Source organism: Nuphar pumila, chromosome 6 (assembly GCF_984573655.1).
Source record: "Nuphar pumila chromosome 6, dmNupPumi1.hap1.1, whole genome shotgun sequence".
Taxonomy (NCBI): Eukaryota; Viridiplantae; Streptophyta; class Magnoliopsida; order Nymphaeales; family Nymphaeaceae; genus Nuphar; species Nuphar pumila.
In genome coordinates, this window is record NC_143254.1 from 14,396,696 (window position 1) to 14,422,615 (window position 25,920).

The 25,920-nt window shown below is 37.8% G+C and overlaps 1 protein-coding gene across 2 annotated transcripts; it reads right to left on the bottom strand.

The window, feature by feature from the left end:
- Positions 1-302: 302 nt before the first annotated feature.
- Positions 303-25,920, bottom strand: LOC149834051 (methionine aminopeptidase 2B-like). 2 transcript variants are annotated; one of them, XM_090009946.1, is made up of 13 exons: positions 25,857-25,920; positions 25,613-25,713; positions 20,212-20,365; positions 10,867-10,903; positions 10,649-10,756; positions 4,746-4,845; positions 4,434-4,579; positions 4,258-4,349; positions 3,966-4,060; positions 3,575-3,671; positions 2,312-2,455; positions 1,921-2,138; positions 303-578 (listed from the first exon to the last, which is right to left on the bottom strand). In XM_090009946.1, exons 2-13 carry the CDS (start codon positions 25,700-25,702, stop codon positions 468-470), a joined length of 1,392 nt encoding a protein of 463 aa, XP_089866072.1. In that variant the 5' UTR covers positions 25,703-25,713; positions 25,857-25,920; the 3' UTR covers positions 303-467. The 2 variants fall into 2 exon arrangements, with proteins under 2 accessions (XP_089866072.1, XP_089866073.1); XM_090009947.1 differs by having other exon boundaries at positions 25,613-25,710; positions 25,857-25,892.

The window sequence follows — 25,920 nt, forward strand, 5'->3', positions numbered from 1 at the left end:
CCCATGTGTGTGTGTGTGTGTCAATGGTCAAGAGTCAATTCACATTACAGTATCACTTTTTCCGTTTATTCTGATTTGGATGCTAGATGGATTCAGATTTAGTAATGTACGAAGAAATCTAAAATCAAAATTCACTGTTTGTGCCTTTGGTGTTTGGTGCATAGCACGGTACATTGCTACTAAAAAGACGGGAACTTTCAGAACAGTCGAAGACAAGCAGCTTACAAATCAGACTTGATCGTAAGCACCATTCCAATAACTATACAAAATACAGGGCCTTACCAACTTGCTCAGTTATATGGAGTTGCAACTAATACCATGAAACATTACCATAAACAGATATCGGTCTTGAAAGCAATGTATGCAGAACCAAATCATTGTTCTTGATTTTTACATTCATCATGATGAAAATGATTAACAGGAATCGACACCAAAATGCAGTTTACGATATATAAGTAAGCAACTTGTCAGTAGTCGTCGCCTCTGGATACAACCTCCTTGCAAGTTGGTCGAAGTAGGATAGTATGCTCAAACTGTGCCACATAGCTTCCCCGTACATCACATAAGGGAGGATACGGCTGCACAAGAATTATAGAATAATCTTCTCAACAATGAAAACCACACATTATTTGTTTTATGATGGATAAAGAAATATAACAAAAGAAATCAGAATAGTGGCTGGAATAATGCATGATAACAGATGCACAACTGCAAGTACATGTTATAGATGCAAAAGTGATGGTTTCGAAGATCATGACACCAAACATGACAGCAGCATGAGTCCATAAAAAGAACAAAAGAAACTGATGTGATAAACAGCTGCGTGGAACACATACATGTATAAGATGGGTAGAGACAACACTTTTCATAACAAAGCTAGCAATATAAATTAGGCGACAGTGTCTTGGAAAACATTCATGTTACGCCATGTTTTTGTCATGCTTTGATGGGTCAACCCGCTGATATGACAGTTGGAAAGGATTTTAGAATAAGAGACACGTTTTTCAGAGTGCGTTTGACAGTGAGGGGGAGTCGCATCTCCCCCCACACGACTTTTTCCCCCCTCTAATTTTTCACGCAAAAAAAAAAAAGTGGGGACGAACCCCCGAAATCAGGAGATGCATGCCCCTGACGGTGGGAGACAGGGCAACTGCGACAGTCACCTTCATGACCATCCCCGACCACCAGATCCCGCTGACCGTGGCCAGTCTCCATCAAGCACAGAAGGCAGGGGCATTGATTCTCCAGATTGTCCCCAGAGAACATCGGAGAGACGCGGTCGAAGATCGGCTGGAGCTTCCGCTGGAAAGAGGTCTCTGGGGCGAGGGAGGAGTGATGGATCAGGGAGCAGGACTTCGGCAACTTCCAGGTGGTGGAGAAAATGACGGCTGACAAGGAGACCCGGCAGCAGTTCGGCCGGTTCTGTTTCCCAGAGGAGGAGTCGGTCACTACTGACGATTCACCAGTACAAAATCTCTCTCTCTCAATCCTTTTTGGTTGGGGAAAGCTTCATCACTCCATCCCCCTCTCACTCTTTGTTTCCCATGATGTTTATACCATGAAAAAATTCATCCGGAGAAATCTTTCTTGGATGTTTTTATCACAAAAAAAGTTTATCAGCTGTCAAAAGCACCCTTAGAGTACATTGTAGGATCAAAGATAGTTTTCAGTTTAACACTGTGCTTCCAAGTGGAAGAATGTTTGCAGGAACCTATTCATTTAAAAGGTTACTGCATAACCCCAACCTGCGAGGGATCACCTACTCCAAAATAGACTAAGAAACTAATCCACAACAAGCAGATAATATTCAGGATAAATCAATTAAGGAAATAATTATATTTGTCCGAAACCAGAATTGATGCTAGAAGGGTTCAAGTAATCATGAAACATTTAAAAATGCAAGGACAGATAAGAACATACCTGAACTATTCCAGCATCACACAGGTTCTTAAGTGCCATCAGGTATTTTGTCTCTCCCAGTCTATCTAAATAGCGCCTACAGAAGGCCAATGTGGAAAAGTTCTTGTTGATAACGCCAAGAAGTTGTTTTGCTCGAGGCAATCTTAATGGTATGTGCCCAACATCAAAATTTTTCATGTAGTGACTGCACTCCAGGTCCTCCCTTACATATCCCTTCCCTGAAAAGAAAAGCAATAAAGAACAAGGATCAATTTGTCCCCGTCAGTGGTAATTTCATGCTAAAGACAACATTCAGATGCCTGTGTCTGAATAAATCATTTGATATCCAGCAATCATAGTAAATGAAATTCAAATCCTGTAACACAAAAGCACACATAAAACATATTGCTACCTGTTGATCCAAAAGTCTCAATTGCATAAAATTCACCCTCCTCCATCTTAGTTTGTTCTCCTCCTTTCACAATGGGGACAGATTTTCCAGCATGAATTTGATAGCTACCAATGCTATGCCCATTTAAGTTCCGGACACTTTTAACTGCATTGAACAAAAAAGACTTATCAGCTCAACTGATAGCATGTTAAAAGCCAAACTAACGATGTCCACGAAGATATATTTTACAAGATAAAACAATGAGATAAATGTCAGTTAAAATTATGAAGAAACAATATTTTCTTTGGTTCTCCATGGATCATCCTCAACTTTTTCCCAGCAAAAAAAATCACTTAGGCCATTTCTTAATTCACAGGTAAGCAGCGCTACATAAAACCCTAGCTCACATGCTCTTGCAGCTACTTGATATTATGAACTATCTGTGGACTAGCACAACTAGCTATTTTTGGTAGATATTATCAACATATGGGATGAGTCATGTTTTATGTCAGTTGCAACCAATGAGATGTTGGGAAAATCTAGCTGGTTTCGACACAAAGGAGTTTGATTTTGAACTGTGTTTGGGTTTGTCATTGTGCTGAAGGGTTTCGCTCTAGTCAAGGAAAAATAGTTTGGCGAGGGTTCATGTTCAGACCCTTAGTGTGGGAAAATGTGTCTGACATCAGGTTAGCTCACACAGACATGGCTATGGGGTGAAGAACAAGGTTATCTGGGTGAAGCCTTTCATCAAAAAAAGTGCACATGGGATAAAGTGCAAAAGTAGAGACAGTTGTATTTGTATGGCCTAGATGTCAAGTCAGGATGGTTAAGAAAGGATCACAACTGATTCTGGTTGGTTTAGAGTTGCATCAGGTCAAGCTCAGTTATTAGCAGCATAGGTTCCGGTGAAGATTGTTGTGACCCCAGTTTTGAATTATGCAGCATGCAGTTAAATTGGTACAGCATGGTCAGTGGGGTGACTTCAAAATGATTCTCCTGCATGAACATCGGGTTTTTTGCTCGGAAGGGTAAACCTAAAGTTATTCACATAAATATGCATAAAAAGTTGACACAAAGGACCAGGAAAAACAACTATCAGAGGAACACCTAAATCTTAAGGAAAAGACTCCCAATCATTTGAAAATAAATACACAATGAAGGTAGGCTGGCACGGCCTTCTGCCCTTGTGCACGCACATGCCCATGTGCATGTGCAACATGCATAATTGCTAGGTTGAGAATGACATTGACAGAAGCTTTTGATCGCCAAAAAGGGATTTAATACCTTGATAAGTCTTGCCATTGATCTCAACTTCATAAGACTCCATTACCTCTTGGATTGCAGCACCAACATCACACAGGCGTACATCTATTCCAGCTTCCTGGCAAGAAAAAATGAAAATAAAAAATAAGAATTCTACAAAAGCAGCACATTAGGGTCTTAACATTTCTTCACCAAGCAATTTAGTTAATTTCTCATATCTAGGACAGAAAAAATCAGAACTATACATTACAGTGTATTCTGTCTTTTGCATTCTTCAAACAATCGATAATCTACTGCATGGGTTTTTCTTGAGGAAGAAAAGATGGAGGCTCATCTTAATGCTCATGTATTTTCTCAACCATATGAATGATTAATGTTAAAATCTAGGCTCAAACATGGAGCTGATACTCACTTTCACACCAGTGTTTGTAGCCTCCTTTGATGCTTCTAGTAATGGATTAAACATGGGATTAAATGCCACAGTAAAAGCACAATCGACTATATGCCCTGCAAAAATTGTAAACAGAAACATCAAGAAAGTTTATATAAATCAATATCCATGCCATCAAGCAGGCAACAGAACTGAAATGAGCAATACTATGAAACCTTGAAGGATATCAAGTGACATTTATGAACTGAAAACAATGTGTAGTGTGTGTGTGTGTGTGTGTGGAGAGAGAAAGAGAGAGAGAGAGAGAGAGTACCATCAATATGTGTTCCAAAATCCAACTTCATGACATCATCATACTGAAGTACAGTTTTATCACCAGAATTGGGAGTCCAATGAGCTGCAACCCTAATTTGCAATGCCAGACCTTAGACATGCAACTGAGATGGACAATCATACTTATTGGTGCTTTATCAGGAAGACAAATATTACCAATTCAATGAGCATCCTGTAGGGAAGGCAATGCCTGCTTGGAGACCATTTTCTGAAATCAATTTCCGAACTGTGTTCTCTAAAGTTTCACAGAGATCAATCATTAACATTCCTGGCTTCAAAATGCTCCTTATATATTTCCGGACCTAATGATAAGACATGAAACAACAAATTTTCATCTAAAATGCTATAAAAAATGGGTGATAGTGTCAAATGTGTGTGTGTGTGTGTGTGTGTGTGTGTGTGTGCGGGCATGTGTGTATGTATGCGTGAGAGAGAGAGAGGTGGCATCATGTAAAATCAAATTTCAACCTGTCGATGAACTTCAGCAGCTTGTCGAAGTGCATTGTATATTGGTTTCTCCAGTCGCTCAAGTTCCCTCTTTTCTTCAGAAGTTGTTCGCCAGAGATTACTAAAGTAGAGCGATCATCTTTATAAATAAACATAACAGGGAAAATCATACTAAACGCAAGTCTGACAACAAGGAATCTACTACTGAGTTAAGGAATGGGCAAGTAATTGACATGCAGATATAATCATGTGCTTTTTTTAAAGAACAAAAAGAACAATTTTGGTTGATTGATCAGAACCATCATTTAAAAAAATGCACACATTCATGAAACAACTTAGCAACAATCACATTTGTCTAGAGTGACTAATTAAAAGAAACCATTAGATATTATCCACTTCCCTGGCATCATGACAGTGGCTAACTGCCCAAGATTTTTTCATATTTTGGGTTCAGACGTGTATGCATCTGTTTGCGTACAAGCATATTTTTTCAAAGCTACAATCTAGTGCATAGTGTTACTCTTTGAAAATAACTCGAGTAAATAACACATTTGTGTGTGTGTGCCATAGATCCTACAGTTCACTAGATACGGAGTGCCAGTTTGCAAGAGACATGGGACAGAGACTACAGGTTGCAGATCATGAATGATTAACCAAAGTAGGAGACTGAACAACTGCACTCCCCTATATTATCCATTATTTGATGTTGATGAGGGTTTTAGTAAATTGCATCCATAAAGATATATATAGAAATAATCACAAGCATATGCACTGGAATACATAGACACAACACCTCTGCTGCTTATTTATCATATGTATGCACATAATCATGAGAGGGGAGACCAGAAACAGGTTCCATAAACAAGCAAAACCATGAGTCAGGCTTAGGGTTTGTCCTAAACTAGTTTCAGTTTAACACATAAGTTTGTCCTTATGGACGGTAGACAGATACATTTGTCTAAGATCTAAAGACCAGGAAAGCAGGATCACATCATTCCAGAATGGTTATGAAGGATGGTTGGTTGACCTTGTAGCTTCATCTTGAGGATGTTAAGGTTTGAACACCAAGAGAGCAACAGTTACTGATCAATAAGTGATTATCAAGGCTTAGCAAGGCCATGTTAGGATAGACATAGTGGGACTGACTTGATAATGGGATCAATATGACACAACTCATTCTGGCAAATGGTAGATTCATGAGTAAATAATCTTTATAGCGGCTGGACTAACAGTTGATTAGCCTACCAATTCTGATGCCAGTCTTGCTATAGAAGTTGGAATGGTCAAAACCAAGGTTGCCAAACCAGGAAGCGGAAGCGGGAAACGATACGGGAAGCCGAAGCGAGAAGCGAGGCATTTTAAAATTTATACGAAGCGGGAAGCGAAGTTTCAATTTAAAAGTGAAATATGAATAAAAAATGAAGCAATATGGAATCAAACAAGAAACAAATAAAAACTAAAATAAAATTGATCATTCTTATATTTCATGATTTTTCTGTAAAATAGTTAATTTTTTGTTAAAATCTAACAATGATGGTTACCAATTTAAAGAAGGTACATGGAAAGTTAGTGAAAGCGTGAGAGAAAATACATGAAAAAGATGAAAAGAAACGTGAGAATAGTATATAGCATGCATAGACCATGTGTATGAGAAGCATAGAAGAAGCGTGGGGGAATCGAGCTTCCCATGAAGTTTCGGAAGCGAGGAGTATTGCGCTTCCGAAGCGAGTTTCCGGGAAGTGAGCTTCCCACCTACCTAAGAAGCTTCCGGTAACTCTGGTCAAAACTGCATGGAATGTGATGAAACTTCTGTTTACACACTATTTGGCTTCAAATTTGGCATACTGTGGTGAAAAAACAACAATGAATGATAAATACATATGCACTAGGTATCTAATACTAAAAATATTTGGAGTCTGGAACTTCAGAACATATGCCCAAGATGGGTATGGCATTAAAAACAAGCTAAATGTCAAGAGGGTTCTAGAAGTTGAACCAAAAATAAAGACCAGTTTATATCATGGACTCATGGTTACCATGTCTACATTCAACTAGGGGTGGCAATCGGGTCGGGTTGGCGGGTCGTGTCGGCGGGTTGGCGGGTCAGCATACCTCAACACGAACCCGACCTGTTTATTAAACGGGTCGGCTGTGGCAAACACGAACCCGACCCATTTATTAAACGGGTAACCCGACATGACACGGTTAACCCGTTTAATAAACGGGTCAGGTCGGGTAAACGGGTTGGCGGGTTAGCGGGTCGGGTTCAGGGTTTTGCGTTGAAAAGTTTACGGGTTGGCGGGCGGGTTGGCGGGTCGGGTAAACGGGTTGACCCGCCCGCCTAACCCGTTTATTAAACAGGTTGACATACCCCTAACACGAACCCGACCCGTTTAATAAACGGGTTAGGCGGGTTGACCCGTTTATGACACGAACCCGTTTAAGCCAAACCCGAACCCGGCTAAGAAGCGGGTTGGCGGGTCGTGTCAGAAATTGCCACCCCTACATTCAACCATAATCCTCAACGAGCACCATGGGTCTGCATCACACTAGATCTCCATCAAGTGAACAGTGTATGCTGTAACCTTAACATAAATGCAAGATCTCTAATCCGAAAATACCAAATCATACCACATGGATCTATCTCAGATAGACATGGACAGAGGTATGCCACATGACAAGAACATGCTTGGTACAACACCATGGTCTTGCAAAACCGCAAGGACTGGCCAAGAGTACAAACAGGTCTGCCGTAGGTTGGATCATGGTTGATCTGAATCTGAAACTGAATATTAAGCAGTAATTCCGAAAGCATATCATATTAATAATGGGGTCTGATGAAGTAGAACCGAATCCGAATGAGACTTTTATATGGTACTATCATATCCGCTAAAATAGGTTGAAACATGCACTCAAATGTAACAAGTACAAATAGATTGGGGTTCATCTGGAACTGAACATAGATCCAACCAAAAAATATTGATCTGAAATATGAGTCCAAATATGAAAAGCATGTGCCCATAAAGAGTCCAACCAAGAACACATTTTGTTTCTAGTGTAAAATCCAAAACTAAAAATGCATCAAATTTATATTGAAAGTCCAACCAAATCCGATCCATTTGCACTCCTAATGGCCATACATCATGAGCAAGCACACTTCATGCAAGTGTGATACTGTACATTCAAACTAGTCACCAATAGGACCGATATTCTTAAAATATTGAGATATAATCACTTTGTTTTTGCAACAGGCAGAAAAAATGTGAAAATGTTGCAATATTTCTAAAATAACTCCATAACATAAATATCATGATGATATCATGACATTTAAAAAAAATTACGTATTATAAGTATATAATTTTTATTCATTGTTTCAAAGAAGCAGTCAAATGTTAATAACTACACAGCTATAATCTCCAGTTAGTTGTATAAGTACAACATAACATGCCACATGAAGAATTTTGCTCGATTGCCTCTTAAGCTACTTAATAGTTAAAATCTCACTTAGGTCCAAGCTTACCGCTTAGGAGTGCCTAGGTACCTAGGAAATTACCTAGGTGGAGAGGAACCAAGGTTAGCATTTTATATTTGTTACTTCATAATGTTTCAAACATTATAATCATGTTTTGGTAGTGCATTTTGAAACATCCAAGCTTTTTATTTTTACTATTTTATTTTAAATAGTTATATTCTTTTGTGGGTTCCTATGAAACATAACTAAAGACATATTTTGTTTAGATGGATTTGAATGTAAGAATTGTAATTATGTTTTAATTGTTTATCTTCATTCATGAATTGTGTTTTCTAAATTTCTGTTGTTTAGCTTCAAAAATTGTTGAATATGTTTTATCGATTATTTGTAAAAATTCATTGTAATTTTAATTCTTTGTTTTTTCTTTTTATGGTCCCGACTAAGCCAACTAGTCCTGACTAGGCCTTTTAAGGGACTGGCACCTAAGCGCCAAATAGCACTTTTTGACTATCAAGTCAAGCTATGTTATATAAGTAGAGTTGTCAGTATCTTATTGTATCTCATGATATGATATGCTGCACCACTACATCAGCCTTTAGACCGATACAATACTGCATCAAGTATTGTTAGATTCTGATTATCGGGTTGCATCAGCCCATATCGCATGATGATGTATCATAATACACCATACGATACACCCATTCTATTATCGTTTTTTACATGAATGACAAATTTAGGCAGATTTGAATATTACATTTCTTTTATCATTTAATGCAATTCTAAATAGTAGAGATTTTATTTTATTAGTTATTACATATTGCTTTGCATGTCTAAGCATAAGCATATCTATTGTGTAATTTATCATAATGCTTAAACTTCATTTCTTTTTTATTGCATTTTTTTCTAGCTCTTTTCTGATTTTTTGATATTCTTCTGATTTTATATGTATTCTTTTGATTTTTTGTAATTTTTAATAAGGATTTTTCAGTATTTTATGATACAATACCATACCATACCATACTATACACTTGTATCCCTAGCCCTTTCAATACGGTTACAGTATGCTTTTTGCAACATTGCATATAGGCAGGGGTGCAGGTAAACGGTATGACACGAAAACTTCTAAAAGGATGACGGGTTACGAGAATATATATATAAGTAATGCGCTCGTTCTGCCCTGTTAGGCCCCTTCAAAAATCATAGTTTTTGGTACTTTTCGTCACATCTAACACCATAGATGTGATGTATAGGTTTTGTTTAGTGGGAACCTGCTTTTGGATCACCGGAATCTGACCTGTATACAGTTTTTTCGGTCATCCAAAATCAATGGCTATGAAGGCATCAATTTTTCCAGCTCATAAAAATACATTTTTTTGTCGAAAAAACATGATCCAAGAGTCGATTCCCACTAAATCGAGCATGCTTAACACATTTAATGGTTCAGATCTATCAAACACTTCAAACTATTGGGCCTAATGAGACAGAACGAGAAAAGAGGGCCTAAGGCTAATATGTTCAGCTCTCTCTCTCTCTCTCTCTCTCTCTCTCTCTCTCTCTCTCTATATATATATATATATATGTGGTTTTGGTACTGAAGAAGGTATGGAATTATTGAGTGGAAATTCATCCTCTTTTACATTTTTTTGACTTTTTTAGAGGTCGGACCTTATAGATGTGATCTTCTTTAGTAGGAAATGGGTTTTAACCATGTTATTGTGACATGCAAGCAGGTTTTTAAGAGCTTTGAAAATAAATGGTCCACAATGTAGTAAAATTTCACAACTCAAAAAATCATGCTCTCATGTCAAAAAAATATAATCTGAGGTCTAATCCTTAGCAAAAATACAGTGTGAATACATATATACGGTTAGATTGAGTTGATAAAACTTGTACCTATGCTTTCCAGCTCAATAGTTCTGTACCTTCATTAGTATTTCACACACACGCGTGCATGTACACACACACCACAGACACACACGTGCACATAGAAAAAATGCACAACTATGTTATTCCTTACAAAATGCTCTATATATGAAGTTGCAGATTGTCAATTATAAACTAAAAGTTTTAAACACATCAAGGATATATGGTGAAGTAACAATAATAAAAAGGTATATAGGTAACATTGGATGCTTTTAATCATGAACATGGACTACACATCGTTTAGATCATAAAATAGATCAAATGAGTCAAGTCCACAACCCAATTGACCCATACCTGAAGTACCCAAACACTAGTGTGAGTACGACACAGGTACAGGGGGCTGGTAGAAGTACCCACTTTACAAAGTTCTCAAGTTAATTCAACACAGACTAAGAACATTCAATAAGTGCAAAGGTATAATGTCCAATATAATTATAAACACAACATAATTTGCTAGATATCAAGTATTTTACTTGATTTGCCTCTCAAGTCAACCCAACAGAGATTAACAAATAGAACATATACTTACTCATCTTTATATTGCTGAATTTCACCCTCAGGGAACTCGCCAGAAGGAAAGAGGTCAATCACAGAAATTGATGGTGGATCAGTCTGCTCAAGTGGTTCTTTCTTTTTCCTAAAGATGCCAATCTAATAATTAGAAACACTTGATCTTCAAAATTAGGTCACTAAAATATATGCTTTAGAAAGATATATATTAGAACTGTTACCAAGAATAGCACTCACTTGCTTTTGCTTTTCTTCTTCTTCTTTTTTGTTGTTTCTGGTGGAACAATTTTCACAATATAAGTGAAACTTCAATAATTACACAAATGTAAAAACGTATAATAAGCAGTTCATACAAGATACACACTTACACAGCAAAAATAAGTAAGTTACCATATAAAATGAAACTTAATGCATCCATCAAGAAAATGGAAAGAGAGAAGAATAATTTTTACATGTACACCAATATCGCTTAGGAAGTATCACATGAGGCAGGTATGCAATAAATCAAACTTATAATGAGCATTTGATGGACTTGTTCTGCCAGAACCAGATGCTCGCAATAGCTACCACTCTAAGTCCATTAACAACACTCTTGTCCAACCTAGACCATCTAAATCTCAACTAATTGACCAGTCATCTAGGCTACCATGGAAACCTATCTAATCTCCAAAAATAAGGCTTAGATTTCAAAGAAAGTAAATTAATGGAACCCAATGTGCCCAAATTTCAACTCTTCCTTTCAAATAGACACAGTAGCTACATCATCAAACAATCAGCTTAATTCCCTAAGCAAAGGCTCATGGAACTGACATTCAAGGTTACATTGTACTGAGATAGGTCTCCTCAGATTGGACGCATCTAGGCTTGCCATGCGATGAGATATGGCTAACTTTTAATAAAACATGTGCAAGATAAAGAAGCTGAACAACTTCAAAGTTCAAACCAGTTATCTGGAAATGGCCATCAGCAAGTTCTCTCTCGCAACAAGGCCTAAGACGATTTTAGTAGCCTCAGAGAGAGAGAGAGAGAGAGAGAGACTTAACATATTTTGAGGGAAAAATATGTAATATACTAAAAAAACATATTGTGTGTCTTTGGATACACCAAACTCCAACACCTTAAAGTATCAACATCAACATAGGTATTCCCAGGCACTTAAAGCACCGATAATACATAGAATAACGACTATTTCTTCTTTGTATATACACTGGCATAAATGCATAAAACAATTCTATGAACATATACATTTGCCTGCAGTATGAAGCTAATGATACATTCAAGCTTACAGTAAGGATGCATTTTGATTCATTGCAGACGTGTTTTGGACACTCATGTATGAGAAATTATATGCCTATTTTTAGTGAGTCATGCACATGGATATTCTTAAAGAGCCTTTTTTTTTTCTTTGCAGGGTGTGTGGGTGAGGGGAGGGGGCGGTGGTGTTGTGGGGGTGTGTGGTGTCTTGTGTCTTGACTCTGAGGATCTTCATGTCACTTAGAAAAAGTTACATCACTTTACCCTTGAACAAGTGTCTCATCGACATTTTATTATTTTCTTCTACTTTTTCAAGTCATAGTGAGTTCCATAATGCCTACTTTTTTCTTTCATTATTGTGTTTTTATCTTTGTTCTTTGCAAGCCAAACACCAGTCCATGGCTAGATGTGTTTAGGATATGGCACTACTATGACCTCTTTATCATCTCCAATACTCTTTTCCAAGTATCCGAACACAATATCCTAACATCAGCAAGAACGTTGATCCTCTGTAACATGGGTGCTTTACCAGCCCACCATACTTGTGCCGTACCCATACTAGTACCTGGGTAATTCAGGTATGAGTTAACTGGATTTCATACATGACCTATGTCACATGGGTGCGGGTGCGGGTGCGGGTGCGACACGGGTGCGGCGTAATTTCAAAAATTTTGGACACGGGGACACCGCTATATATATATATGTATATATATATTTTTAAAAATATATATATATAATAATAATATATCCAGTGTGTGCATATATGTGGATATTGTCCTCTAAAGTTTGCACCAGCATGAGTGTTTTTACAAACTTTGCAAATTGTACTTTTGTCCTTGCAGAAAGGGGGGTCCGGGGGCTCCCCCCCGGCGCGGGTCCTGCTGCGCGGTCAGCGGACGGGGGTCCAGGGGGTGCTGCCCCTAGCGGGGGGGGGCGTAGGGGGGCAGCGCAACCCCCCCCCCCCCCCCCCCCACCCCCGGATTTTTTTTTCTGGGGCTTATGTTTGAGACTCATGCTATATATAGATATATTAAATATATCAAAAGTTTATTTTTTTTTTGCCCTAAAAATGGACATTTTTGGACTCAGTCAACATTGACCGAGTCCAAAACAAGGACGAACTCGGCCTCGACTCGTTGACCGAGTCTGACTCGGCGTTGACCGAGTCCAGCCCGTGTCCGAAGCCACACCAGTGTCGGGGCGTGTCGACTCGGGTATGGCGCCTCCCTAGCCGAGTCCGTGTGACTTAGTACATGACTCAATGAATTTTGCCCATTTTATGGTCCAGCCAACACGTGATCACCACTCAGGATCAAAAGCATATATTTCTTGATTATTAACTGTAAGTTAACAATGTGTCTTTAATAAAGGCGTTTGCTGTCTGCTCTTGATTCAACACACTTCCACTGTAGTGTCCGAGTCACCTGCATCAGAAGTACTATTTTCTTTATCATAAACAATAGGTGAATGGAATCATAATGGTCCCATCACTGTGATGTTCCCACCCCAACATTACCCACTTGTCCGACTGTTGCTGAGCAGTTTTTGGATATCAAACGAACCTCTTCAAATGGTAATCTTAATGTGGCCGATTTATCCTCTTTTGCAAATCTCCTGAGTTGATACAGACGGGAACCTGACGATCAACCCTCTGGTCCGGGGCCGGTAGCAAAGGTGCATTGTCCAGGGGCAGGACAACTACCTTACAAATAGTTGCTCTTTAAGGAAGCGTGTGGCGACATATGAAGTGGAAAACACACTACTTATTAGCTGTCTTTCATCCATCTTCCTTTCGAGACAAGACAATTGTGGCTCGCTCTCAGGAAGTAGACCGTTCGTTCTATTCCACTAGGCCCAGAGAAGATTCTGTTAGTTTAGCTAGTTAAGGAAAAGGGGGGAATCGCCATTTTACAACAGCCCCTTTCACCCTTTGGCCAACATGATCACAACCTTTTTTACTTACTTTTAGGCAAGGAAACATTAACTTATATAATCACAGAAACTTTCTATGAGCCTATCCATGCGGTTATGCACTCTTCGAATAGGAATCAATTTTCTGAAAGATCCTGGCGATGAAAGAATTGGGTTTAGAGAGGTGATGGTTTTTCTTTTTTGTTGCAGTTTGAAGAGTAGTCCTATTCCTTTCTATTTTTTTCAGGTTATATATGAATACTAACCCACCACATTGGGAGTGATGTTTCTGACAGTCCAACAATAAATTAATCTTTATTTTTTTGGAAATGTCTCAAAGAAGACATGTTTTAGACTTTTAGTTCGTAATTGACAGTCCACATCTTTATACATGGAGCATTTTCCAAAATGTAGTATACTTGGGCATTTTTCTATGTGTCTCTATATACATACATACATACATACATACATACATACATACATACATACATACATACATACATGTATAGAGACCTCCATACCCATGTTAAAATGTATCTTATATATATATATATATATTCTGTTTATTACATCAATACCCGATAGGGGTATTTTTGTAATTTCACTAGTCGTTTTAGAAAACAACTATTTTCAGATTTTGTTAAAATGTATTTTTTCTTTTTTATTTTTCTTCTTTATTTTTTGTATTTTTTATATCTCAAAAGGGGCTCCAACCATAGAGTCGTTGGAGCCCCCAACGGTCACAAATGTGACCGTTGGGGGCTCCCAACGACTCCATGGGAGCCCCCTTTTGGGCTCTCCTTTTGAGGCATTTGGCCTCCCCTTCTCTCCTCTCCCTTTTGTATAAATAGGGGTGATCCCCTTGTATATTTTTCATTCTTGAGAGCTCTCTCTCTTCTCAATAAGAGGCTTTTTATATTGTTGCCTTCTTAAAGGCTTGTGCTTGTATTGTCCCTTTGTGGACTTGTGATATTGTCTCTTTTATTCATTGTTGTAAGTGCTTGTATGCACTCTTTATATTTCCGCAATATCTCGTTACATGGTATCAAAGCCACTCGATTCTTGAAGGAAAAGTGTGGTTCGTGTATTTCATATTTAGTGGATATCTTCTCACTTCTTGGCAACATCATGGAGACAAAGATTGACCTATCTTTCAAGCTCAATGGAAAGAATTATATGATGTGGGCATCGGCAATGAAAAATAATCTCAAAGGAAAGAAGCTTTGGGGTTTTGTCATGGGTGCCGTTCCGGAACCTAAGCTTATGCTCACAAAGATGGAAGAAGGTCAAGAAAAGGCTCTTGAAGAAGATGCTCGCCTCAAAGCCATTGAAAGTCATCAAAAGGAAGTGGAAGATTGGGAAAGCAATCACGCAAAAATCCTTGCGTGGTTTATGAACAATGTGGAGCTTAAGGTATGTGCTAATATAGCTAAATTTCGTAGAGCCAATGAGGCTTGGTCCTTTATGAAGGGTATGTATACCCAAAAGGATCTTGCAAGGGCATATTTCTTGCAAGATAAGATTAGAACCACCAAGCAAGGTGATTCTAGCATTCAAGACTATTATAGTGCTTTAAACCCACTATGGGATGAATTGGCTCTCTTAGAGCCAAAATGGGTTTTTATGGAAGATATTGATTTAAGGCAAAAACAAATGGAACAAGAGTGATTGTTTCAATTTCTTTTCGGGCTACGTCCCGAATTTGAGCAAGTGAGATCTTCACTTCTCCATAGATCTATTTTTCCTCCTATTGAGGATGCTATTGCCGAAATCACTCAAGAGGAGACAAGGCTTGGCATGAGTAAGCATGTCGATGAAGTCCTTGTCGTATCAAAACTGGGTAATAATGTTAGAACCTATAAGCCTCCTCATTTTGGGAAACAAGGAAACTACAATGGAGGAAGAAAAATGATTGTTTGCCATTATTGCAATGAGCCGGGTCACATTAGACCCACTTGTCCAAAGCTTAGTGGAACCTTCAAGCCTAAAGTGGCTTCTCTTGAGGAAACCACCACCAAAGAAGATGAAGGCAAGAACAATGACATCAAAGAAACTCTTGGACAAATATCTATGGCTCTCCAACAAATGCTAAAGGTTTCTTCCTCCACATCGGGTGCGGCTATTGCTTCATCATCTTCACCCGGTACGTATTCTTGGATCCTTGACTCTGGAGCTTCCTTTCATATGACCCCTCATGAAAATGCACTTATTGATGTTTGCACCAATTCAAAGGACTCTTGTGTCTCTACGGCCGATGGAACCTTTTTAAAAATTTCAAGTATTGGCTCTTTTAAAGATTCACAAAATTTTTGTGTCCCAAAAGTAAGAGTTGTTCCCAAACTAAATTTAAACCTATTTTCGGTTTCTCAAATTGCCGACCATGGATGTGAAATATCTTTCTCATCTAATGGTTGCTTTGTGCAGGATCTCCGGTCCGGGAAGCGGATTGGGCAAGGCCATAGAAAGGGAGACCTCTATTATATGGACCATCTTGATCTCCCTACAAACTTTTTTTTTTCTTATGTCCAAGAGAAAAACATGGAAACTTGGCATAAAAGACTTGGTCATCCAAGTTATTCTAAAATGTATCTCTTTCCTTTTGGAAACAAATTTTGTAAGGAAAAAGAAATTAATTGCAAAGATTGCATTTTTGGAAAAATGAAGTCTACTCCATTTCCAACTAGAACTTTTCTTTCATCAAGGCCTTTTGAATTGGTGCATTCGGATGTGTGGGGGCCCTCTCCGGTTATGTCTAAAGGGGGTTATTCATATTATGTTACGTTTATTGATGACTTTACTCGGTATGTTTGGATTTATTTCCTTAGTCATAAATCGGAAGTATTTGCTTTCTTTAAAGATTTTCATAAAAAAGTTCAAAATCAATTTCAAAGTAACATATCCATTTTAAGGTCCGATTCCGGTGGCGAGTACTTATCTCACGAATTCCAAAACTATTTAACCCAAAATGGCATTTGCCATCAAAAGTTATGTCCTAGGACTCCCCAACAAAATGGCCTAGCGAAAAGGAAACATAGGCACATTATAGAAACCGCTAGAACATTACTTGTTTCTAGAAATATTCCAAAGAAGTTTTGGGCCGAAGCCGTTCTAACCTCAACCTATCTAATCAATAGAATGCCCTCTTCTAAGTTAAAAAATGTTTCTCCCTATGAAAAACTCTTTAAATTTTCACCCGATTTCAATCGTCTTCGTATTTTTGGTTGCAAATGTTTTGTTCTATTACATAAAAGGGATAAGTTATCTCCAAAAGCAATTGAATGTGTTTTTTTAGGATATGGTGAAAATCAAAAAGGGTATAGATGTTATGATTTTAAGAATGATAAACTATATATTTCAAAAGATGTAACATTTCTAGAAGAGGAAAACGGTTTTGATAAACTAGAAGAAACAAATGAAATTGACTATATATTCTTATATGATCTTATTGATGACATACAAGAAGATTTTCTTGAAAACATTGATCATTCTCATGAGGTATCCCCTCTTGACATAACTCCCTCAAATGATAGTGATTTAAATATAAATGTTCATGATAGTGATACCAATATAAATGTTTACTCAAGAAGAAATCAAGAAAATCCTATTAGTGCCCTCGAAAAATACTCTCAAATTTCGGAATCCACTGAGGAACCACAAGTTAGGCATTCTTCTAGAATATCAATACCTCCAAATAGGTTTGTATCCTATGATTCCTTAACTCCCAACTATCGGGCATGTTTGATAACCCTACATTCTTATTTTGAACCAACACAATATAATCAAGCTAAATCTATACCTCATTGGGTTGAAGCAATGCAAGTTGAACTTAATGCATTAAAAAAGGCCAATACTTGGGAAATAGTTAATCTACCCTCACACAAAAAACCTATTGGTTGCCGCAGGGTCTTCAAAGTTAAAACAAAAAGCGATGGCTCTTTAGAACGATATAAAGCTAGATTAGTTGCTAAGGGATACTCCCAAGAGTATGGCATTGATTACGAAGAAACATTCGCTCCCGTAGCTCGAATGACTAGTGTCAGGACCTTAATAGCTGTTGCATCAACCAAAAAATGGCCTATTTATCAACTTGACGTAAAAAATGCTTTTTTAAATGGAAGTTTAAGTGAAGAAGTTTATATGGACCCGCCACCCGGAATAAATATTAAGCAAGGTCAAACTCTTCGGCTTTTGAAAGCATTGTATGGCCTTAAACAAGCGCCTAAGGCTTGGTATGATCGTTTCAGTGATATCATGATAAAGTTAGGATTTCACTCTTGTTATACTGACACTGCTCTTTTTGTTAAACATGCAGGTTCTAATATCGTAATTTTGTTGCTTTATGTTGATGATATGATTATCACTGGGAATGATCAAAATAGTATTATTGATGTTAAAAAATAATTTTGATATGTCTGACTTAGGATTTCTCAGATATTTTCTTGGAATTGAAGTTGCATATTCTCCTAGAGGATATATTTTGTCACAGATGAAGCTTGCTGCGGATATATGTTCTAAGTCTGGGATTTCTAATGATAAGAAAGTAGAGACTCCCGAGGTTATTAATGCCAAATTGCGGTTGGAGGATGGGGTTCTTCTGAAAGATCCCACACCTTACAGACAACTCATTGGGTCTCTTACCTATTTAACCATCACCAGACCAGATATCACTCATGCGGTTCACTCTGTTAGCCAATTTCAGCATGCTCCTACAACTGTGCATATGAGTGCCGTTCTCCGAATCATCCGCTACATTCGGAATACCATCAATAAAGGGCTATTTCTATCCTCCTCTTCTTCCTTGAATCTTCTTGCTTATACTGATGCAGATTGGGGAGGTAATCCCAATGATCGAGTCTCAACTACTGGTTTTTGTGTTTTTTTAGGAGACTCTTTGATTGCCTGGCGATGCAAGAAGCAGCAGAAAGTTTCACTATCATCCACTGAAGCTGAGTACCGGGCTATGGCAACCACGACAATGAAACTCGTATGGCTTCGCAGTTTGACATGGGAGTTGATATTACCGAAGCCTCAAAGCTATGTTGCGACAACAAGAGTGCCATCTATATTGCGAGCAATCATACTTTTCATGAGCGTACAAAACATATCGAAATGGATTGCCACTATGTTCGTGACGAATTCTTGCGAGGAACTATTGCTCTTCCCTATGTCACTTCAGAATATCAGTTGGCGGACTTCTTCACTAAAGCTCTTCCGGCTCCTCGCTTCATGTTTCTTCTTGGCAAACTTTCTGTCATTTCCCCGTAAAGTTTGAGGGAGGGTGTTAAAATGTATCTTATATATATATATATATATATATATATATATATATATATATATATATATATATATATTCTGTTTATTACATCAATACCCGATAGGGGTATTTTTGTAATTTCACTAGTTGTTTTAGAAAACAACTATTTTCAGATTTTGTTAAAATGTATTTTTTCTTTTTTATTTTTCTTCTTTATTTTTTGTATTTTTTATATCTCAAAAGGGGCTCCAACCATAGAGTCGTTGGAGCCCCCAACGGTCACAGATGTGACCGTTGGGGGCTCCCAACGACTCCATGGGAGCCCCCTTTTGGGCTCTCCTTTTGAGGCATTTGGCCTCCCCTTCTCTCCTCTCCCTTTTGTATAAATAGGGGTGATCCCCTTGTATATTTTTCATTCTTGAGAGCTCTTTCTCTTCTCAATAAGAGGCTTTTTATATTGTTGCCTTCTTAAAGGCTTGTGCTTGTATTGTCCCTTTGTGGACTTGTGATATTGACTCTTTTATTCATTGTTGTAAGTGCTTGTATGCACTCTTTATATTTCCGCAATATCTCGTTACAACCCATTCTATAAATTGCTATGTTGTACTCTTTGTACCCATGTCATACCCCACACCCGCACCCATATCTATGTAACGTAGCCTATATCTAAATCTTAGGTGGTTGAGAGTCAATAAAGCATCTTCCATATGCTACATAAAAGCAGTTTGAGTTGTAGAACCATCATCCTGTCACGTGTACATCTAGTTTGATTGTGTGCAAGATCTTGATTAGCATCAGCGAGCTGCACCCTTGGCCTAAGTAGGAGTGTCCAAATTTAAGGTTAAAACTTTTATGAGTTTAGCGGAATGAATTTAAAAGATATACCTTAATGTAATGCCAAAATGGAAAAAATGATGTTTGTAAAAACTGTTTTTAGTTATTCTACACTACCCTAAGCAAGCAACACAAAATTCCCCGCCAACATGCCTAAGCACCCATATTTCCAGAAACAAAAATTCACATTCCCATAGAGGTTCAGCAACTTTCTGCCTATTATCAATATATTAATTTTGACAAAACATTGGAGGTGCTATGTCACATGCATGCTATTGCAGAAAAAAATTAACATGTTTAATATGGCTGGAAGCTACTATCTACTGTACCTGCACCATCCCCTTGAATCTCTTCTTCATCTTCTTGCAAAGATGGTGAAATGGTGTCAACTTCATTATCACCTTCTTCAGGCTCAACATTGGCCGTTGACTCATCCGGAGCTACAGCCTTCTTCTTCTTCTTTTTCTTCTTGGCAACCACATTCTACAGGAAAAATAAATAATATGATTATGCTAGAGAGAGAAAGAGAGAGAAGAAGAAGAAGAGGCTTGAAAAATAATTCAAAGAAGGCAAGCAAAAAGCCACCCACATGAGTATGAACAATGTAAATGAAAAAAAAACATAACTTATGAATTCTCCAAAGGCATTTTCATGGAAGGGTTTGTATATGACAAGAAATAATGAATTAAGCAATTACCCAAAAACACTGCATGAAAGAGTTCGTATATGACAAGAAACAATGAATTAAGAAATGAAATCCATATCAGGTATCAACAAAGTATATATTGCTGCCTCCACAATTCAAAAATTAAATCAATATAACTGTCAAGAGAACTAGCAAATAATAACAGAGTCCAGACAGAAAAAGTACATGCTACTGTGTCAATTTAGTTAAACTACTGATATTTCATTTTAGTGGCAGGTCTCAGAATAGCAACTCCCACAATCACAGTGTAATCATGAGTTTTTTTTAAATGTGTGATATACAGTAAACAGCAACAAAGTAATAAATGATGCATCTGGCAATATCACCCAAAATTATATATATATATATATATATATATATATATATATATATATATATATATATATATATATATTTGCAAGAATGAAATGAAAGCGAGAAGAAATGCAGAAATTCAAGGCAAGAAGCAATGGCTTTAAGAGGATTTAGGAAGTGAGGAGAAGCAAGTGGCATAGGAAATCAATGGAAAATAAAAATAGGATACATGCATAAAGTGATGGAGAAGAAAGGGAAGCAAGATGAAACTTTTTAAGAAAGGTGTATCAAGCATAGTCACAGACATCGGCTATATTTTGAAAATATCGCCTATATCCATCTTTTTAATGGCCAAATGATATTAAAGGCAAAATAACAAGAGATTTGCAAATTCATATTTATTGCTATATTATCATGATATCATTGCCGTAAGATGGTGCTATTTTCAGTCACTTTTACTTCTCTATTTCTTTTCTACATTTTAAATATTTTCTTCTTCTGTCATTTATATTTTTTTAGATTTCAAAATTTTATAACTATATTTACATTTCTACAATAACTTTATTATTAAATATATTCTTGTCTTACCTATTTTTGTTTTTTATAATTTTTAATTTTTAGTGCTGAGATTGTTCTGATATTTTCCGGAGATTTACCAATGCAATCTTTATTATCGCGAGCTTCGTCTAGCCATGGTTATGGTATCAAGATAAATGATAATCCATAAGCTACATAGAGGTAATTAAAATAATCAGACAATTTTATGCAACAACTCCGCCTGTGTAGTTATACACTGCCGGTCCCAAGCCCGGATAAAGGAGGAGGGTTGCGGTAGGCCTGTGACAGCCAGCATAAAAACTTTGTCATATCCTATGAAAATGAACCAATATGAGAATTTCGTTGGGGCGTTCCCTACTGAGCGACGCGCTGTACTCTCTAGGCCCGGAGGCAGTGATAAATGTGCAAGGGTTGCTAGGTCGTCGCCCAGAAGCGACGCGTCACACCGGCGCCCGGGTGTGGTGTCAAATAGGCAAGGGTTCCCTCACTTTGTTGGACGGGTGGGGGTAAAGAAGTTAGTCCAAGACCATAAAATTAGGTTAGCCACTTGGAACATAGGGTCTTTAACTGGTAAGTTGGTAGAGTTAGTAGATGTTATGTGTAGGAGAAAGATTGATATTTTATGTCTTCAAGAGACCAAATGGGTAGGTGAGAAAGCTAAAGTGATAGAACCTTGGGGATATAAGATTTGGTATACAGGAATAAATAGGAATAGGAATGGAGTAGGGATTGTTATGAGTCATCAGTTTATAGATAATGTAGTTGAGGTCCGTAGGAAGGGTGATAGAATTTTACTTATTAAATTAGTATTAGGTACGGATATTATTAATATTATTAGTGTTTATGCACCTCAAGTAGGTTTAGATGATTCCATTAAGCATCAATTTTGAGAAGATTTAGATGGAGTAGTACAAGAGACATCTTATGGAGAAAAGCTTTTCATCGGCGGTGACCTTAATGGACATGTAGGCATTAGTAGGGATGGATTTGAGAATATCCATGGAGGCTATGGTATAGGAGAAAGAAATGAAAGTGGAGAAAGGATTTTAGATTTTTGTTTGTCCTATGATATGATCTTAGCAAACACTTGGTTTAGGAAGAGGGAGTCTCACTTAATAACATTTAAAAGTGGGGTTAATACGAGTCAGATAGATTTTTTCCTACTTAGAAAGAGAGATAGGGGTTGTTGCATCGATTGTAAGGTTATACTAGGAGAAAGTGTAGCTACACAACATAGAGTCTTAATTTTAGATCTTAGAATTAGACAATGCCGCAAAAGGGATAGACATAGGATAGATCCTAGAATTAAGTGGTGGGCACTGAAAGGAGCTAAACAAGGAATGTTTGTAGAGCAGGTAGTTAAGGAAGTTGATTGGTGTCTCGAGGAGGATTCAGAATCAATGTGGAATAAGATAGCGGGTGGTATGAGAAAAGTAGCTAAGGAGGTATTGGGTGAGTCTAAAGGCGGTGCACCACTAGGTAAGGATACATCATGGTGGAACGAGGATGTCAAATTAGCTATTAAGGTTAAAAGAGAGTGTTATAGAAATCTAAGTAAGAGTCGTGATAATGAGAATTTGGAGAAGTATATGATAGCAAAGAAGGAAGCTAAAAAAGTTGTTCGAAACGCGAGGGCTAAGGTATATAAGGAGGTTTATGACAAGTTGGATACCAAAGAAGGCGAGAAGGATATTTATAGGCTTGCAAAGATGAGAGATAGGAAATCGAAGGATTTGGGTATGGTTAGATGTATCAAAGATGAAACGCAAAGGGTTTTAGTCAAAGATGAGGAGATTAAGGAGAGATGGAAAGATTATTTTGATAAGCTATTTAATGATAGTCATGCTCAAGATCTTGGAGACTTCTCCATTCCTTTTCATGAGATAAATCGTGACTTCATGCGCAAGATTCAAAAGAAAGAAATTGCAGAGGCTTTGAAGAAAATGAAATCAAGAAGGGCAGTTGGCCCAGATGGTATACCTATCGAGGCTTGGAAATGCTTGGGAGAGAAAGGTTTAGAATGGTTGACAAATCTTTTTAACTTGATTTGGCGAACAAATAAGATGCCTAATGAGTGGAGGAAGAGTACTTTGGTGCCTTTATATAAGAATAAGGGTGATATACAAGATTGCACAAACTATCGTGCTATAAAACTCATGAGTCATACTATGAAACTTTGGGAGAGGGTGATTGAGTCTAGGTTGAGGAAGGTTGTCATGATATCGGAGAATCAATTTGGTTTTATGCCTGGAAGATCAACTATGGAAGCTATACATCTTCTTAGACAACTTATTGAAAGATATAGAGAGAGGAACAAAGATTTGCATATGGTTTTTATTGATTTAGAGAAGGCATACGATAGAGTACCTAGGGACGTTCTCTGGTGAACAATGATGAAGAAAGGTGTTTCTCTCAAGTACATTAGTATAATTAAAGATATGTATGAAGGAGTAGTAACCAATGTCCGCACTTGTGGAGGGGTGACAACCAATTTTCCGATAACGGTTGGGTTACATCAAGGATCTGCTTTAAGCCCTTTCCTATTTGCGATAGTGATGGATGAGCTTACGAGATCAATTCAAGAAAATGTACCGTGGTGTATGTTGTTTGCTGATGATATTGTTTTGATTGATGAGTCTAGAGCTGGGGTTAATGCTAAGTTAGAATTATGGAGACAGACATTGGAAGCTAGAGGTTTTAAGTTGAGTAAGAGTAAGACTGAATATATGGAATGTCGGTTTAGTAAGCAACAAAGTAGTGATGGGAGTGTAGTGAAGCTTGGTGAGCAAGATATACCGGTGAATGATTATTTCAAATATTTGGGATCCATCATTCAAAAGTATGGAGAAATTGATGGAGATGTAAATCATAGGATAAAGGTTGGGTGGATGAAATGGAAAAGTGCTACTGGAGTGCTGTGCGATCGTAGAATGCCATTGCGGTTGAAGGGAAAGTTTTATAGGACGACTATTAGACCCGCTTTACTATATGATACGGAATGTTGGGCTGCCAAGAGACATCATATTCAAAAAATGAGTGTAGCTGAGATGCGGATGCTTAGATGGATGTGTGGAAATACAATAAAAGATAAGATTCGGAACGAAGAGATACGTAAGAAGGTAGGTGTTGCACCCATTGAAAATAAGATGCGAGAGAATCGTTTACGGTGGTTTGGACATATTCGGCGAAGGCCTAATGATGCTCCAGTTAGAAGGTTGGAGAAATGGGAAAATATATTAGTTAAAAGAGGTCGGGGTAGGCCTAGGAAGACTTGGATGGAGATGATAGGAAAGGATATGAATGCTTTGAACCTCACCGAGGACATGGCGTTGGATAGAAATGATTGGAGGAAAAGGATTCATGTGGAAGACCCAAAATAAATTTCTTTTTTGGTTCATATCGCTGACCCCAATTGTTTTGGGATGAAGGCGTAGTTGTTGTTGTTGTTGTTGTTTGTTGTAGACAATTTTATGCAACGCACATATTATATAAGGTCCACTAACATATCTAGATAAACATTAGGAGATATGCCAATAATACTTTTTTAAAACAATTAACAAAATTTTATGCAACTGATTCAGATTCCCTTGTTCCTAAATATGGAGAATCGTGATTTCTCACCCTTTCTACATGGAATTGCAGTTATTGAAAAGTGTGATTCCTATTGTTCCTAGGTGTTTCCTAACACACGCATGCACACACATAACAACTCTCACTGATAGCCCTATGCCCTCTGGCAGTCGTTCAAAACTGCATCAAAGAATGTGTCTGCTACCACAAGCTTGGATTACAAAACCTAACAAAATTTACGTTGTTTTAAAGAAGTGGGTTTCCTCAACAGAGACTCCCAAAAGGCATTAAACTCCGTCGTTCACAGATTCCTTAGCATGTCATCCTAAGCATATGAACTGGACAACTCCATTCATTATAAGCCTAATTTTCCAAGCCATCTAAGAGCCTTCAATTCGTATTCTACATACACCATAAATCAACTCCAATCCTAATACGATATAACACATTAAAAATGCAATGGATGTCCTATGCTTTCAATCACCACGCATCACAAACCACAGTGAGATTTTGAAACACAAATCCAAATAAAGGCCGAGAAAAGAAAAGAAAAGAAAAGAAGAGGCTCATTTTACATGACCAACAATCAGAAATTCACGTACCTTGCCATTATCGGCAGTTTCAGGATGTTGGTGCACTTGAAAATCATCCAATTGCGCAGAAACTTCGTCTAAAGAAACGCTTCCCACCATCTTCACCCCTTCTAACGAAGTACCAATATCACCAATCACATGAATAGCATAGGAAACCACACACAAAAAGAAAAAAGAACGATTCTTGATCAACAACAACAGCAATATGTGCAGAAACCCTACAGCTCGCAAGAAAGAGGAGAAGAAGGCTTACCAGTGTAGTAGAAAAGGGGCGCTCAGGTGGTTTCTCTGGGCAAAGTCTGATGAGAGAGAAGAGA

What these genes read in the sequence shown, in the direction of transcription:
- LOC149834051 (XM_090009946.1), bottom strand. Translation starts at nt 25,702, where the DNA reads ATGGTGGGAAGCGTTTCTTTAGACGAAGTTTCTGCGCAATTGGATGAT. An exon ending in CTGCTGAAGTTCATCGACAG is followed by an intron (nt 4,580 to 4,745) that starts GTTGAAATTTGA and finishes TCTTATCATTAG; the next exon opens with GTCCGGAAATATATAAGGAG. An exon ending in GTGATGCTGGAATAGTTCAG is followed by an intron (nt 579 to 1,920) that starts GTATGTTCTTAT and finishes ATTCTTGTGCAG; the next exon opens with CCGTATCCTCCCTTATGTGA.